General features: G+C 34.6%; 1 protein-coding gene across 2 annotated transcripts; it reads right to left on the reverse strand.

Moving 5' to 3' along the window:
• Positions 1-2,285: 2,285 nt before the first annotated feature.
• On the reverse strand, positions 2,286-14,305 carry LOC109151371 (sterol 3-beta-glucosyltransferase UGT80B1-like). Of its 2 annotated transcripts, none has more exons than XM_019299360.1 (15): positions 14,138-14,305; positions 13,056-13,432; positions 11,007-11,155; positions 10,043-10,288; positions 9,014-9,125; positions 8,396-8,566; positions 7,482-7,545; positions 6,360-6,417; positions 6,095-6,272; positions 5,515-5,645; positions 4,346-4,448; positions 3,889-3,965; positions 3,721-3,768; positions 3,425-3,574; positions 2,286-2,766 (listed from the first exon to the last, which is right to left on the reverse strand). In XM_019299360.1, the coding sequence occupies exons 2-15, from the start codon at positions 13,414-13,416 to the stop codon at positions 2,554-2,556; spliced, it is 2,061 nt and encodes a 686-aa protein (XP_019154905.1). In that variant the 5' UTR covers positions 13,417-13,432; positions 14,138-14,305; the 3' UTR covers positions 2,286-2,553. The 2 variants fall into 2 exon arrangements, with proteins under 2 accessions (XP_019154905.1, XP_019154904.1); XM_019299359.1 differs by having other exon boundaries at positions 13,056-13,949.
• Positions 14,306-17,141: the final 2,836 nt, after the last annotated feature.

Below are 17,141 nucleotides of genomic sequence, written 5' to 3' on the forward strand. Positions count from 1 at the left end.
TCGTCTATTAATTTGGACGAAGAAAACCCTTGACTATTATATTTATTCCAGCATTGGTCCTTCCGTTAACTTTCCGTTAGTTTAGGCGTTAGTGTAGGGCTAAAATGGTCATTTCATCTAATTGCTTTCTTCCTCTTGTTGGTTAGTAGCAAAACCAAAACTCCATTACACACGGCGGCGACGAAGAGGTTGTCAACCACAAGTGTTCAGACTCCAAGAGATGCCAAATTCAACAGAAGAAAATCTGTTCTCACCACACTGAATTATGAACTTTGCGTCTCCAATAGTGTCAAGCCAAACCCCTAAGCTATTTAAGCAAGATCCTGTTTCAACTTGAATTTGAGCACAACCAGTATAATAACTAAAAGCAATTCTCACAACACAGGATGATAGCAGTGAATACAAATGTTGAATGACACCAAGATTTGTTCAGTCAAGAGATGCAAAGTTAAGACACTATTATGAACCGAGAGTAAGAGGATGCCCTTCATAGAAGGAACATCATCAACTCACCAATAACAATACAGTACGGAGAAAATTATACTGTGTATATGTTACAGAAAAAATTTAGTCCTGCAATACACTTAGAGATATGACCTAACTACCTAAGTATCAAAGCCTTTGTTTAACCTGGGTTTCAGCATGTTATTAAGGATTACAAACTCTTCACAATGTGCACAGAAGAACTATATCATGGAGATATCAGATTTGAAATTTAGACAGAATCATGCTAAATAGTCACAGACCAGAGGCAATTTTGCAGGCCTTCTGAAAAGGAGAAAATTTGAGAACAAGGCACAGAGAGAAACCAAAGAGCATAGCAAACTTCACAACTGCTCATCCTCCCGCAGGCCTTCACGGCGTTGATCGGAGCCTTCATAGTCATGGCCATAATGCTTTCACTTCCTCATCCTTCCGGAGGCCTCCAACCGCCGCCGCCGCTGTGGCTCCTCCCACAGCTGGCTCGTCATCCTCGACGAGTCGCCATCGGTCTTCATCATCAACCCGCTCACCCGAGCCAAACTCAATCTCCCGCCGCTCTCAGGATTCCCTAACGTCCTCGATTTTAATTTCTACAACGTTGGCCGTGAATACACCCTCCTATCCGAAGGCAGATCCATACCTGCCGTTTGAAAGAAATGTTCGACACTTTTATCAAAAAGGTTGTCCTCTCCGGTAATCCTTTGCTTCAACAGAACTTCACCGTCATTGCGATTCTCAACCAAACAGGGGACCTGGCGTACTGCAAAAACGGTGAGAATTCCTGGAATTTGATTGACAATGCTAGGTCATTTTGTGAGAATGTCATTTACAGCGTAGGATTGTTCTATGCTGTGAAGAAGAAAGCAATAAAGAGGAAATGACCATTTTAGCCTTACACTAACGTGTAGCAAACGGAAGGACCAATGCTGGAGTAAATCTGATAGTCAAAGGCCTCTTTCGTCCAAATTAAAAGACGATGACCAATTTTGGAAAATCACAATAGTCAGAGGACCATTGCTGGAATTAACTATAATATAGAAGATGTGTGATTTATAATATGCTTTATGTTCAAACTATTTTATCTAGATAATTATGTTTCATATCTTTTTGTATTTTTTTTTTATTGCGCATTGAAATATTTTAATTTCTTGCTCCTAGTCAAAAAAGATTTTTAGCTTCACATATGTTTGTAATTATTGTTTTATAAATTTTTAATAATAATTAATTTATTATTTATTATGATAACAATGCTATTATTTATAAGTTTACTCGATTTTAAATTATTTATTCATTTTTATAAATTATAATATTATTTATTTGTGAAGGCACTTATACGATTATTTATTATTTTGCATTAAGGAAAGCACCTAGAATTTTTTTCATGATTATTGTTGTGTATGTAAAATTGTTAAAAACTTGTTAATCTTATTTAAAGTTATTGATATTAATAATTTTTTTATTATTTAATTTAAATTTTAGGCATGAAATACATATTAACCGAGGCCCATTTTTTTTATCCTGCCCCGGGCCTATAAAATAATAGGACCGGCCCTAACATTTGTCCCCTCAGCTATGTTAAAAGTTACAATTTTTTCCTTTTACTGTCAAATTGACATTTTTACCTTTAAAATAAGTATTCCATTTATTTATTTTCAACAAATTATTGCTTATATATATGAATGAGTACGGTTCAATTTGACGACTAATGACGTAGTTTCCTCATAACCAAAAAAAAAAACAAACAAACACAAATTTCTAATGTTTTTATAAAGCTACATTTCACAACCCACGACACATTGGCATTCTGATTTCAATTTCCTTCAAAGCTCAAGAATCAAACCAGACATTGCTGAACCTAAAACAAGCCTAAAAGAGAGGAGTTGCATTCCCAAATCAAATAATCAATTATTACAGAAAAGCCTCAACACAATATAATCCTATTCACTACATCTGACTATGAAACACATATGAACAGATAAATTCCCTTATTTCTATGAATAAAATGAATGATGGATATGATGAAAGCATGAACAGAAGAACAAATGTATGGCTGTATAATGTCTTCAAAACCTAAGATTTAGAGCCACAAGCCAGGGAACAGAGGCTGCCAATCTTTATAAAAAGCCATTGCAAAGGATTCGGACTTTCAGTTTCTTCCACAGAAGGTGGGCCGGTTGGTAATGGTAGCTCTGTGGGTAAATGGCGATGAAAAGCATCAACAGCACCTGAAACTCCATCATCGCTATCCACTAGCCTTGCTAGCTCCATTACTCGTGATTTCACCTGTTCAATTATAATGGAAGAAATGTCAAACCATGTTGGGCTGAGGCTGGTGAAGGGCCAAGTCCAACACCAAATAGCTATGGGGTTGTTAGGCAGAGGCCTGAATGGTCAAGTCCAACCCCCTGCCTCTCGAAAATGTGCTGGCGGTATAAGAAAATAAAGTTGCCCATTTGCTAAGGGCATCCACAATAGGTGGCGTTTTCTTGGTTTTTGCAGGTTTTTTGGCCACATGGAAGAGAGGGAGTGGGTTCTCCCTGCAATTCTGCAAAGACCAAGGTTTTTTCAGAATTCTGGGTCCCACCAAAAGAGAGAGGCAACCTCCTTCTCACGCTAGCACAAAAAGGTGCCCAGCCGGGCGTGTAAATACAATTTTTATTTATTTATTTTTTTGTTTCAGGCCTGTTTTTTTTTCCCTTTACTTTTTTCTCACATTTTCCTCTCTCCTATTTGGCACCTCAAAAACCGATCCAAAAAACCTCACTATTGAGGATGCCCTAAGAGCTATAGCTTTTGGCGTAGTGGTAAGCGCTTGATCCTAACAAACCATATTTTTTCATGACATTGACAGTTGAAGTTCCAAGTATAAAATTTAAACACTAACTGAAACGGAAAAGACAAGTGTTCATAAATACCATGATTCAGAAAGGTAAATGCGTACCTCAGGTTGGAGCATGAATCTTATAGCCTCAGATAAGCCTTCGACAGTGAGCTGAGATATAGGAATTGGAGGTGGTCCGAGTCCCTTCTGATGAAGTCTGTCACCCCAGAAAAATTGATCTCCGAAGAATGGTACGATAGTTGTTGGACACTGCATTTAGTATTGGACAACCGCATGACGGTGGTTAGGTTTTCCGCCATGGAATGCGCAGGAAGGGCAATCTATACATCTACTGTCACAAGGCATTAAGTTGAAATTTAATTCAATTTTCAAATTTCAAAGAAAGAGAATATTACCCCAGCCCGTAGCCCTGCAGCCGTGGTTCCGGCACCACCATGATGAACCTATGCACAAGGAATAACAATATTAGTACATTAAATGTCATTTCACACAATAATTTTCTCAATAGAATAACACAATTGTGACACGCAGGAAACTCAGAAAATAAAAATGGCAAAACTCACCACAGCTGAGCATTGCAGGAAAAGCCAGTCATGAGGGCAATCCGAAAGCGTATAAACAGTTTCAGGAATTTCTGGTACTGAAAGGCAACATAGGTAAATTTCTCATTAAAAAAAAAAAAAAAACACATAAATTATGAATGATCTACAATCAGAAGTGAAAAAAACTCGCTAAGGAAGAAATGTTCAAAGGGGAAAGCATGTCCATCCTCAGAATATGCATCAACTTGCACAACCAAATATTTCATCACATTTCTCTCGTTTTTTTTTTTTTTTTTAAAGTCGAGTTCTCCTGAGAGAACCATCAGGCATCTCCATAAGGAGGCAACCTAGTTCAATAACAAATAAATTAAAATATCATAGCAAAATCCTTTTGATGACTCTCTAGGCAATGGACATTGTACTCCTAAGAAAGCAAAACCTCAAAAGAGAAGAAGCATCATGAAGAGAGATAACTTACAAGTACCAAGACCTCCCCAACCTTGGTCAATAATTCCCCTCTGTCCGGTAACTTTCAGTGCTTCCAGAATTATGTCTGTGGTTTTCTTGGAATCCTCGAGAGGCTTCAAGCAATAGATAATTATCAGTATGTAAAACCTCATAAAACTCACTGTGCAAACTGAAGTGGATTCAAACACCAACAAAGACTATTCACAATATTGTCAACAGATGAGAATATATTAGCTTTATGTCTCTCATATAAATGTAAAATATGAGAAGCCATTAGTATTTAACATGTTTCATAAGGTATGTTTCAAGGAGTCCAGCCAAATTATTTGACCTGAAATGTTCTATTGTAAGAGTAGTCCATGAATTTAATTTGAAGCAGACAAGATTTGACTAATATATACCTCTAGTATGATAAGTATTCTTTATTTTTCTAAAAACACCGCAATAAGTCTAATAACACATGGAGAATCTAAGTATCATCTGCTACTATTGTTAATTTTACAAGCTCTTCAATTTAATTGCTAACTGATTACACAATCCAGATCGATTTAAGATGAAAAGAAGTAAGGTTCATGAAATAATAATGCAGAAAGGGCATATTAGAGCAACCTCATTGGTAAGGTTTTTAGGAAATTTTTTGTGGGTCCTAGATTGCAACAACGAAAAAAAAAAAAAAAAAAAAAAAAAAGTGAAATTAAAAAAATCAATATAAAAAGTAAAAAAAATTGGAGTCGTTGCCAGCCTCCAATCGCCAAGCAGGCATGTGCAACTTCTGTGCTTGCACTGTGCAACTTCTGTGCTTGCACTGTGCAACTTCTGTGCTTGCACTGTGCAAGTTACGTGCTTGCACTGTGCAACTTCTGTGTTGGCCTTCTCCCTCCTCTGCCACCTCACTTTCTCTTTCTTCCACAACAGCCAAAAAAACCCCCCAAAAACCTCCATTGAGGTTGCCCTTAACTAGTCTTCCTATAACATGCTATAAAGTATTTATTGGAGCTGTTTGGAAACCTCAATCTAAAAGCCTTATGGGTTCATACAGCAGTAGGAATAATATCTCAAAACAACAGACAAAACAGGTAACAGATAAACAAAAAAAAAAAAGACAAAAAAAAAAAAAAATCAAAATAAGAAGCCAATTTTTATCACTATTAGAAACTTTCAAGAATAGGATTACCATACCATGCTTCCAAAACCTATATAAATAGGTTTAGATCCTCTTTGGATCCATTGGGTAAAAGCTTCAGGAGGCTGGTAATTTGATCCAAGGTTTAAGAAACAATAACCGACAACATCAACCTGCGGGCCCCAGTCTGTGGTATTTGTCAGACAAAAAGAAATACATTACATATAATATATAGCTCTACTGTCAAAGGGTAAAGACAACCCTAAAACTAGATCTAAAACATATTGATTGGGAATTAGATTCGATCAGATATAGATTCTCCTCCCAGTTGATTGTGAAGTATATGGAGACATAGAAAACCATCAATAGAGATAAGGAGACGAGAGAGAGCTTTATCCAATGATCTAGAGAATCCCTAAATTGTTGTAGCGTCGTAAGGGTACTAAAGCAAATTCGATCATATAAAGACGTAAAGAAGGTAGACATCTGGAAATGGAAATCCCAAATAACTTGAAGTAATTACTAGCAAAGAAATAGAAGATGTGAAAAAACATATTGTCTTTACCAACAGGAGTGCAAATTGTGTGTGTGTGTGTGTATTAAAAAAGGAAAAAAGGCAAAATATTCCATGCATACCTTGTGGTTTAGGCACAACATGAGGACTCCACAAATAGCCAGTAGGCAAGTGAGATATTGATCCATAGTACATACTGAAATACGCAATCGGGGGAAGATTTAGCTTCTTTTTCCTAAAGTCATTGATGTAGCTTCGTATTCCCCACCATATCAATAAGTCCACAACTATATAAGAAAGCTGGATCAAGCAGGAAATGTTAAGAGAAAATTTCATGATTCAGAAATCCCAGAGAAAAGAGTTTTTTGCAGAAAACAGGAAACTTACCCAGTACCCAGCACTTTTAGGTACACGAGCGAATGCATGTGGAAATTCATAAGTCGGCCTGCCTATTAAAAAAACATGTAAGACAACATATTCAGAAGTTCAAAAACACAATAAATGACTAGTGTGACAATATGGAACCAAAGAATATACATCTTGTGGCTCAACTACTTTAGCCAAAGGTATACAACTGAACCAGTTCTATGACTATATTACTTAATCAATGAGGAAATCTATACAGAGCAACTTCCTAGGTTTGTTGCTTAAGGGATGACAGACATGGTTTGTTGGCTCAAACGTTCTCTGTGGCTAAAAACAATCACTTCATGCCTAGTTTGGTTGGTTTAGTACAGTGGTATAGAGGATTGTTTGATTCAAATAAAGGTGGATGGCTATCTTTTACAGGCATCACCTACATTTTGAAAGATCTTGACAAGTTTAAACATTTCCTGGGACTAAAGTTGCACAGTCAAAGCAAGGAATCTGTGTCACAATGAAAATATGTTTGGGACACACTTAAGGAGACACATAGGCTAGACTGAAAACCAGTTCACAAACCCATAGATCCCAATGCTAAGCTTCTTCCAGAATAGGGGAGCCTCTATTTGACCTTGATAGAGAGCAAAGTTTAGTTGGGAAATTGCTCTACCTAACAGTTACTTGTCCTGATATTTCAATTGCAACAAGCACCGTTAGTCACTTTTTAATGTCTCCAAGTCTCCAACTTGAGGGGTGTGTTGATATGTTGAGGTACACTAAGGGTCAGAAAGTTATTATCCAACCATCCTCTGGATATGTTCTCATCTAGTTAGATGACTAGAATGGGTAGCTTAAGAGTTGTTTTCATTTGTATATATACATGTATATGTACCCATTTGTTAAATGAAAAAACTACAATCCCTTTTTTCCTCCTATTCAACAAGATTGTCAAAGGCTACATGCTATCAATGATTTACAATTAGTTTATACAGTTGATAGAAACAAACAACAAAAGTAAGCAAATAAATAAATGGAAAAAAAAAAAGAGCTCTTTAAAATGGTTTATCAGCAAATACAAGAAATTGAAGCTAAAACCTTTGTATATGGCTTATAGATCTAGCAACATTGAAGGAATAAGAAACTCACGTCCAAGGCATTGTGAAAAATATGTGAAGAGGTACTCCAAGGGCTTCAGCAACATGAACATGTCCTGACAAAAAGGGCATGAGAACAAAAAGATGCAATGTTTGTAGACATGATTCAACACAAAGACCATTACTACTATGGTATATATAGAGAATGACATGAGAACTGAGAAGTATAACTAGTGATGGTAAGGAGTCAAGACAAAAACTTCATTCTGTCGAGGATAGTATATGAATAAAATAAATATTTCCCCTCTTGTAGCATACGCTTTATGTTGAGGTCAAATACATAATTCAACACAATTTTTGGAGCAAATTGAGGTTTTAGAAGTCCATAATCTACCCATGATCAAAATGTTTCCACATTTAGCAATCAAACGAATTTTAGCTAAAATGAGGGTGCATGTTAGGGATAATATATAAAATAATAATCTTTTCCCACTCTCTATAAAGAGTTTAATCTTTAGCTGAGGTGTGATACACATAATTCAACAAGTTCACCAATGACAATTAGAAAAATTCTAGTCGCAAAATGTATTATATTAGCTAAATGTTTCCACATTTAGCAATCAAACGAATTTTAGCTAAAATGAGGGTGCATGTTAGGGATAATATATAAAATAATAATCTTTTTCCACTCTCTATAAAGAGTTTAATCTTTAGCTGAGGTGTGATACACATAATTCAACAAGTTCATCAATGACAATTAGAAAAATTCTAGTCGCAAAATGTATTATATTATTCGTCACACACAATCCATCGTGCTCATTTGTTGAAAAAAAATAATACAAAATTACAAAAAAAGAAAAAACAGAAACCAAAAACCAAAAAACAAAAACCAAAAAAAAAAAAAAAAAAATCCAAATGGAACATTAAGAAGATTTTGAAGTACAAAGACAGAGCTATTAGGCTCACCATATGCAGGAGGATTTGCAATAATTGCTTGAGCCCTGAAAGGCTGACCAGTTTCAAGATCTGCTTCAGTACAAGCCGGAAGAAGTGATTCAATAATGGCCTTTAACTGTTTTCTCTGTACTGTAATCTCTCCTGGTGTTGAGGGAATGAGGCCTTTATTTCTGGCCATATCTGCAATTAACAAAACTTACTCACAACCAAAGTTGATCCATACTGCCAAAGGCCTTATAGTCTAGTGGCATACTTGGAACTTTGTATAAGAGGTCTGAAGTTCAATCCCCATTCCCTCAAATGTATCCTCAAAAATAAAAAAATAAAAAATTATTGATCTATACTTCGGTCATCAGTTATTAAAAGATCATGTTTGCTGCCTACAACATAAATTGTGCCAATACAATCTAATACTAGTTTACAAATTGGACCTATGGCTTTATAACTATGATCATTTTCCTGTTCTAAATGAAGATATCATCTACATAATACCACAGGTGCAGTTTCTTTGTTCACAACATCAACGAAACTAAATAATGTCACATAAAATCAAACAAGTACCACCACTACAGTATAAATTGTGCTCAAACATAAAATTAAAAAATTTGCATGCCATGAATCTCTTACATCCTGCCAAAACCCGAGGGTCACCGCCCAGAGGATAGAAGTCTACACCTGCTGACTTCACAAAATCACGGAAATTGGCATGAGTGGCCAGCCTAACAGAATGACCAAATTCCTGATAACATGCATAAGACCAATTAGAAAACTTAAGCCTAGCCAAATAGGAGGAAAAAATAAATGATGCCAATATCAAGGACCTACTCTAAGATGCAAAATTAAAGAATAAATATACAAGATTTCATCCACTTTTGCAGACAATAATAAAGGAATCCCTAGGAAACTAGGATGTAAGAATCTGAAAAGACGAACAAAAAGAATATATGGTAAAGTTATTACGAGTGAAATCTTAAGAAAACCAATGCATGCATTTATTACCTCAATGGGAATGATGAATACCTAATTTATCACAAATAAATAATGACACACTTTCAACAACTTTATTTTTAGCATAAACAGTATATATTAAAATATTACTGAGTATAACTTTCTTTGTTGGGTCATCTGGTGGGATATTACAATTCAGATGTTTAATACAATAAATAGGGTTTAGAAGGGGTTAAATACCTTTCAATTAATATAAACTTAAGCTACTATTTGAAGTTTTAATAATCATTAACTTAATTACTTAAAAGTTACAAGAAATCTTATGAACAAAGAAGGTTACTACTTTAAGATAGTAAGAAATGCCACTTTCTAATATATTCATTAAGAGAGAGAAAGAGAGAGAGAGAGAGTTGTATACCACAAAGCTACTGTTTTTAGATGGTGTAGAATTTTCGGTAAACAAAGAGGAATATGGATTAGATGGTTAGGTACAGACAGAGTTCACATCTATCATCTGTCCCATCTTCTGCACAATACATTGGTGTATGTGTGTGTGTGTGTGTGTGTGTGTTTGTTTGTGTATTGTCTACTGGATCTAAATTTCATGTTTGTAATCCAAATAACCAAGGTACATCAAAATATGTGTAAATGGGAGTGTAAGAAGCAGTGAGTAGTGTTAAGCCAACAAGGGATATACTGAAATCATGCCTGAAGTCTCTTAGCCATAGCCAGGAATGGCTGAACATCTCCCCTTGTTCCCACTACAAGCACTGCAATCTTCAATTTTGGGACCAACTTATTGTTAGATTCAGTGACAATCCTATCAATGCTAGGAAGTTGGCTTTCAAGTGTATGAAGCTCCAAAAGTTCAGAAGCCACAGGAGCACTCTTAGTTAGATCAACCTCCACTGTCCCGTCTTTTTGGATCTTTACTAGCTCTACAATGAGCTTTTGCTGAAAATGATGAAGAGAGTATGAAAAAAGTTACAACCAAATAGAAAAGATGGAACATGGTACTATGTCAATCACTCAATCATGTAAATTTTCATCTCACAACATTTAACCTAAAGATCAAAACAAGGTATAACAGTGGAAATAACAAGTCCCTAAGAAGAAAATAAAACGCAAACAATATATTTTTAATGGCAGTAACTAAGTTAAAGAGCAAATGGCATTCCATCATTCATAACACTTGTCAAAAGGCTTGGTGAAAAATATAGCTAATGAAAAATAGTGCATAAACAAACACACACACAGACATACTATATTTTAATTTTTAAGTAATATATCTTCATTCACTTTGTATTCTCCACTCATATTCAAAAGTATTTGTGACCCTACCACTCCAAATAGAATTCCAATTCTATGTATCCATCCCCCAACAAGACGTCAAAAAAAATAAATTAGAAGTTCCAACGCACAAATTTTTAAAAAAGGAAAGGAAAAGTTTTCTTAGAATTCCCAAATTTTCATTTCACTTTTAAGTAATAATATACTTGAAAAGGGCAAATATTTGTCATGCATAATACTACAACTTAACTGCTACCACACCTTATGGTTCCAATAAACAAATCTAGATAAAGTACATGGCAAAAGAAAAATCAGTTCAATGGTTCATGCTAAAAGAAAGCAACTCAAAGTGGAGCTATACAAATAGTTTCTGCAGTTTTACCTTCTCACGCTCAGAAAGTCTATCTAATCTCAGTTCGTGCCTTGGAGTGATCTTTTTATCAGTCATAGATCTTGAAAATACACCTTCCTGGCCTTCAAGGACGAGATTTCTGTGTGCCGATGCAGGTGCAGTGATGCTATGCCCCAAACCTATAAGGGAAAAGAAAACTCCATATTAAATACGGAGTAAGAAACAAGGAAATAGAAGTTCACTAAACCACCTCAAGCCATTAAAGTACTATATTTACTTTACTATGTAAAATTAGCAGACCACAAATCCAAAACTTACAAACAACACAGATAGTACCACAGTTACCCTGTGACCCTTTATGATAATGTTAATTAACAAGCAAATGTCAGAGCGTACAGGGGCACTAGAGTGTGCCACTAGTCAGTGATCATCATCTAGGGAAATAATATCAGCTTCATTTCTAGTAGATAAGGAATCCTTTTGGGTAGAGAATTGAAAACCGCAGATTTTTAATAAATACTGATTTTGTGAATGACAAGTTAACAACAAGAATACAAGATGAAACAGAAGAAATAGGAGAAGACTACAATATTTCAAGAAACAGCAGCAGAAATTTTTTGTAATGGTACAAGAAGAGCTAGAAGCAATAGGAGATACATCACTGCAAATTCCTTCACCACAATGCCATGCATAAGCATTAGCCTAGAAAAAAGGGTACAGTGTTTTCAGGCACAGATTTCCTCTCCTCTTAAGAAATATCTTTCCATCTCAGGAAAAATTGAAGATCCACCCCCAGACCCCCTTCCCTCCTCATAACAACTGTAGAGATCATACCAAAGTATTTTAAAGCAGAAAGCACAGAGTGACAAGGCATTGCCCTGGTTTAAAGCGCAAAGCAAAACATCACTTTTGTTTAAAATGGGACACAATGTAGTAAAGTGTAAACACCAAATTTAATGTTTTTAATTGATATGTAAATGCTTTGCATGCAATTTTAAGATAAAATTAGTTTAGTTTAGCTGAAATTATAATAAAACATGCATATTTGTCCGGTCATTTAGTCACAGACAGCAATACTAGGTAATACTAACACAACCAATGCAATCCTAATCAAGGTCATCCTCTTGAGAAGCAGGAGCTTCAGTTTCTTCATCAAAAAACTCTTAACATAACCATATGGCATTCAGTTCATACCTTTCCATTTTTCACCATTTTACCTATTTATCAGAAACCTTAACATAACCATTGGAAAAGAGAAATGTTAGGATAACAAGCATCAGAGTCAGAATCAGGATTTATTCTAGCATAGCACTATATACAAAGCTAAAAAAAAAAATCCTATTATGGAGGTAGGCTCATGGGAGTATAAAGTTAACAGATAACACTTTTTCACCTTTTTGGGGAGTTCAACCATTTTCCACCAAAGGTGTCAATTGCCACAGATCTCAAATTGCAGCTATTCATCGGAACTGCATAATCAACCATTTCTCTGTACTTTTTTTCTTACAGCAGCATAGGCCTACTCCAATGGACATATCTGCCCTATTTCTTTCTTTCTTTCTTTCACAAATTATAAAGTGCAGGGTCTTACAACATAAATTCAATTTTTCAATGAACAACAACCTACTTCTCTGGGCACCCATAATTTTCATGATCTCCAATTAACTATCCTATGATTCTTTTCTATTTGAGAAGAATGTTGAATGGTCAAATTAAAAGCTTAAAAGACAAAACCCTCAAATGGAATTGCCTGTTCCAAAATTCCAAAACATTTTGCAATCTAATGTGTATTGACTTAAACTCATATATAAAACCTAACGAAGATATTTTAGACATTCAATGAAGGTCATAAATACTGTTACTAATTAGTAATATACAGCGCCAATACACAAATACAACACATTGTGCAAGAGTAAATTAACAAATATGAGGAAAATCACGCTGTAAGCATGCTTCAAGAGTTCAAGCTTGGCAGTACACTGCTAATTCATTAAAAAAAATGGTAAAAAGAATAAAAAAGTACAGAAATTAAAAAAAAAAAAAAAAAAAAAAAAAAAAAAAAATGTATAAGGTGCCAACCTCTTCGGGCTCGGGGTGGTGCACTCCAACTCAGATCTGCACCCGGCAGTGATGTTGCTCTACGGTATGGTGATTCCGGAGAAGATGCATCAGATTGCACATTGGAAGAAGTACCAACTACAGAAGACAACCTCCTCATCCTATTTTCAAATGCATCAGACACAATGACATCATCAGACTTTCCAGAAACTTCCAATGGGCTACCAGCATGATCTCCATTGGTTCGGCTCATAACTGATTGATTCCCATCTTGAATCAATGAGTGACTACTATGAATCTGGAACATACTCTTCTCCCCTGGATGGCTTTCAACCACATCCTCTAAATTTCTTGAAATTTTACAATTCCCATTGCTCTCCATATTTCATCTACTAACCCTTAAAACAATCAAACTTCACCACACCACCAACTCAAAACCCTCTACAAACTACTTCCTAGCTTTCCAAACTTGTAAATTTACTCAATAAATAAACCAGAACCCACCAAAAGAATTGAGTACCACCAAGAACGACTATTTACATAATATATCCATAAAACAAGAAAACTTGAGCAAACACAGTTCCACAGAATTGAAATCCCTAACAAATCCAACCTTTTATAGCAATAATAATAATTCAAAGTACCAGCAAATATTAAGCCATAAGAAGAATACCAGCCACAATGTAAAGGCTCAGTACCCAAGCTCACTATACAAAAAACTACACGTCAAATCAATCTTCGAGCATTTGGTGTAGCCAAGTCTGAAACGCAACAAAACTTGAAGAAAATCCGCAAAAGGACCACACATTTTTCCACGCAAATCACTCAACAAAAGCATAAACAATAGCTAAGGCAGTGGGGCAGCTCCATGTGCCCCTGCGAACACAGAAACGCAGTACATGCGTGTTTTAGCAGCTGAAAAAGACTTGAAATTAGGAAATTGAACGAGAATTCTAAGAACGCAATGAACTGTACTCAGGTGCCCAGTGATAATCATTGGATCACAAGGGGAAAAAAAACAAAAACAAAAACAAAAAGTGTGAATTTCAAAAAAAAGTTATAACCGAAAAGAGGAAAGTGACAGGCTGACGACAGAGGTTTACCAGCATGGAAAAAAACCCTAGGGGGAGAAGAATCGTTTTGGAGGGAAGTTAACGTAGTAGGAAGGTGCACAACTGCACTGCACTGCACGAGAACCATCAACAAACTGATCTGGTCAATCAAAAAAAAAAATTGCATAATAACAGCAAAAAAGCTAAAAGTAGTACGCCTGTTTATTTTTAGAAAAATGGTTTCTTTTTCTCTAATTTTCATTTTTCTTAAACGAGTGAGTTTTATGTGAGATCGTTTAGTAGATTTTTATCCATTAAACGAGTTGAGTCAACTAAGATAGAAATGTAATATCTATATTGAGAAAATGTAATATTAATCAGGAATAGAGTGATTGTTACTTATGAGGAAAAAGTATAATACTTTTGAAAAAAATGTAATACTTATATTGCCAAGCACCTTGTGTTTAGATGGCATGTAATGACTCTTCCATATGAGAGGTCATAAGATTGAGCTTTAATGGAGGTGGTGCCCCTCACTTATAAGCAGTGTTGTAAAAATCGGCCGGGGTCGATTTCGTATTTTAAATCTTTGAATAATTGAAGTATTTGAGTATTTTTATTTTTAATATTATTTTGATGTTATGACTTATGAATTATCATTATTTCATTTATTTGGATGTGTTATTTGATTGAATGTTGAAAACAGTCTCATTAAAATTGGCAAACTACATGTCTGCCACTATTTTTTGGCGTTGTCCGGGCACCCGACTAATGGCTAGCGCCTACTGCAACCATACTTATAAAGGAAAGTATAATATTGTTGAAAAAAATGCAATAGAAAAATATAATACTAATCAATAAATAAAATATTTATTACTTATAAGGGAAAATGTAATACTTTTACATTTTGATTAAAAAGTATTACATTTAAAAAAAAATATTATAATTTCCCTTATAAGTAACAAACAATTTATTCTTTATTAGTATTACTCCATCTGTCTCATTTTGCATGTCATGTTTATTATTCATTGGTCAAACTAATCCTTTCTTTATTACTTATTTTCTTTAGTATTTTTAATTAATTTTAAATTTGATTTTTCGTGTTTAATAGTACTTTTAATGTAGTTTCTAAATAAATAAATAAATAAATAAATATATATATATATATATATATATATATATATATATATATATATATATATATATATATATATAAATTGTATAGACTTATAATATTAAACTTAATATTATGAAAAAGTTAAATTAAAAATAATTTTAGTCAAGTCTTGTTAACCAAATCAGACGAACAAAATGAGACAAAGGGAGTACATTTTTTAGTATAAGTATTACATTTTCATCTTGATCCGACCGGTCTCACATTATCATACACAAGTTTTTGCCTTCTTAAATTAGTTTACAATTTCTAAAGTAGTTTTTTTTTTAAATGAAAATGCATGATAATAATTGAAGTGGCAATGGAGTGCTTAGCAATGCAACACATATTCAATTAAAAGATTGTAGATAGTTACTAATGTGAGCAATAAGTAGGGTCTTGTATTGAAAATACATAAGTGGTAAAAAAGTAAATGTAGATAGAGAACTATAGGTAAATGAAGTGGTGATTAATTAGGTAAGAGGTGGTAGACAAGATTAGGATTAACATTTAACATTATAAATTATATAAAATACGTGAACAAATTAAGGGTGTGTTTGATTTATGGGTTTACACATTATGAATGAGAATCAAATTTTTTTTTTTTAAAGAGAAAGTTTAATTCATTAAATCGGAAACAAGAATGTCAACAAGAAAAGCAGGTGGCTCATCCAACCACTCACCGCAACCTGACACAGAAAAGGCCTCCCTAGCAACAGCATGGGCGACACAATTCGTAGATCGCTTAACATGACAGAACTGCACATCCTCAATCTCAGATGCCAAGCTCTTTACATCATCTACTAAATAGCCAAAAACAGAAATAAAAGAATCCGAAGTTAAAGCATCAAAAACAATCTTACAATCTGTTTCCACATCTACAACACCCAAACCAGTGCCCTTCAGCCAACTCAACGCCTCCCGTATAGAAAGCACCTCTACCTCCCTAACAGTATACAACCCGGATACTCTGACATTCTTAGCAGCAAGGAAATTACCACCATCATCCCGCAAGACCCATCCAAACCCCATAGCATTATCCACCTCCCTTAACGCAGTATCAGTATTAAGTTTGAGCCTCCCAAGCACAGGTTTTGCCCAAGAGGTCACGGCATGTGTGTGTTTGTGGCCAGCACCAACCTGTAACTTTTCATTAGCATCTCTCCAACAATCCAGAAACGCCATAGACCTACGCACCATAGTAGATAAGTCAAAGTCAGCCCCCCTCCATACACTCTCATTCCTACCGCACCACACACTCCAACAAGCCATCACAAACCTAGGCTTATTATAATTAGTGTTTAGTTGACAATTTTTTAAAACAAACTATGGGATTTTATTACCTCTTCAATTAAAATTCGTATTTCCTAATTAAAAAATGTATTATTACATCTTATTCGTAATATGATGTTTAGGTTTGGATTAGTGTTTTTAGATTTTTTGTTTTGATTTTTTTTTGTTCATATTAGTGTTTTGGATATCATTATATTAGAATCAATTGTCTTGATTTTTTATTTTTGATATTTTTAAAACATTTATTCCCGTTTTCACAAAAAACAAAAAAAAAAAAAAAGCATTTATTCTCATTATAGGGTCATACATAACCAAACATCAATATTGGTAATCATTCAAATTCCACACTATTAACAAAGTACCAAACATACAAAATATTTTTACCAAATCTCATATAATAACCAAGTATTTAATTCTCATTTTGATTCCAATATTTATGTGCAAACCAAACACACCCTAAATATGTTAGGGTGAGTCCGTCTTATAGAAAATAGAAATTGTCAACCTACCTTGCCCTGCCCCATGAGCCTAACTCTGCTGAAAATTTTAAAAAATTAATATACTAAAACATTTAATAAGTAGAAGCATAATAGTTTTTACATTAAGAAT

The sequence above is a fragment of the Ipomoea nil genome, unplaced genomic scaffold (genome assembly GCF_001879475.1).
Source record: "Ipomoea nil cultivar Tokyo-kokei standard unplaced genomic scaffold, Asagao_1.1 scaffold2283, whole genome shotgun sequence".
In the NCBI taxonomy this organism is placed as follows: domain Eukaryota; kingdom Viridiplantae; phylum Streptophyta; class Magnoliopsida; order Solanales; family Convolvulaceae; genus Ipomoea; species Ipomoea nil.

Bases quoted from the DNA above. Each gene is read 5' to 3' on its own strand.
- LOC109151371 (XM_019299360.1), bottom strand. From the start codon at position 13,416: ATGGAGAGCAATGGGAATTGTAAAATTTCAAGAAATTTAGAGGATGTG. The intron at 3,575-3,720 runs GTAATATTCTCT...TACTAAATGCAG, and splicing joins CTGCAGGGCTACGGGCTGGG to TGTCCAACAACTATCGTACC. The intron at 2,767-3,424 runs GTACGCATTTAC...ATAATTGAACAG, and splicing joins GATTCATGCTCCAACCTGAG to GTGAAATCACGAGTAATGGA.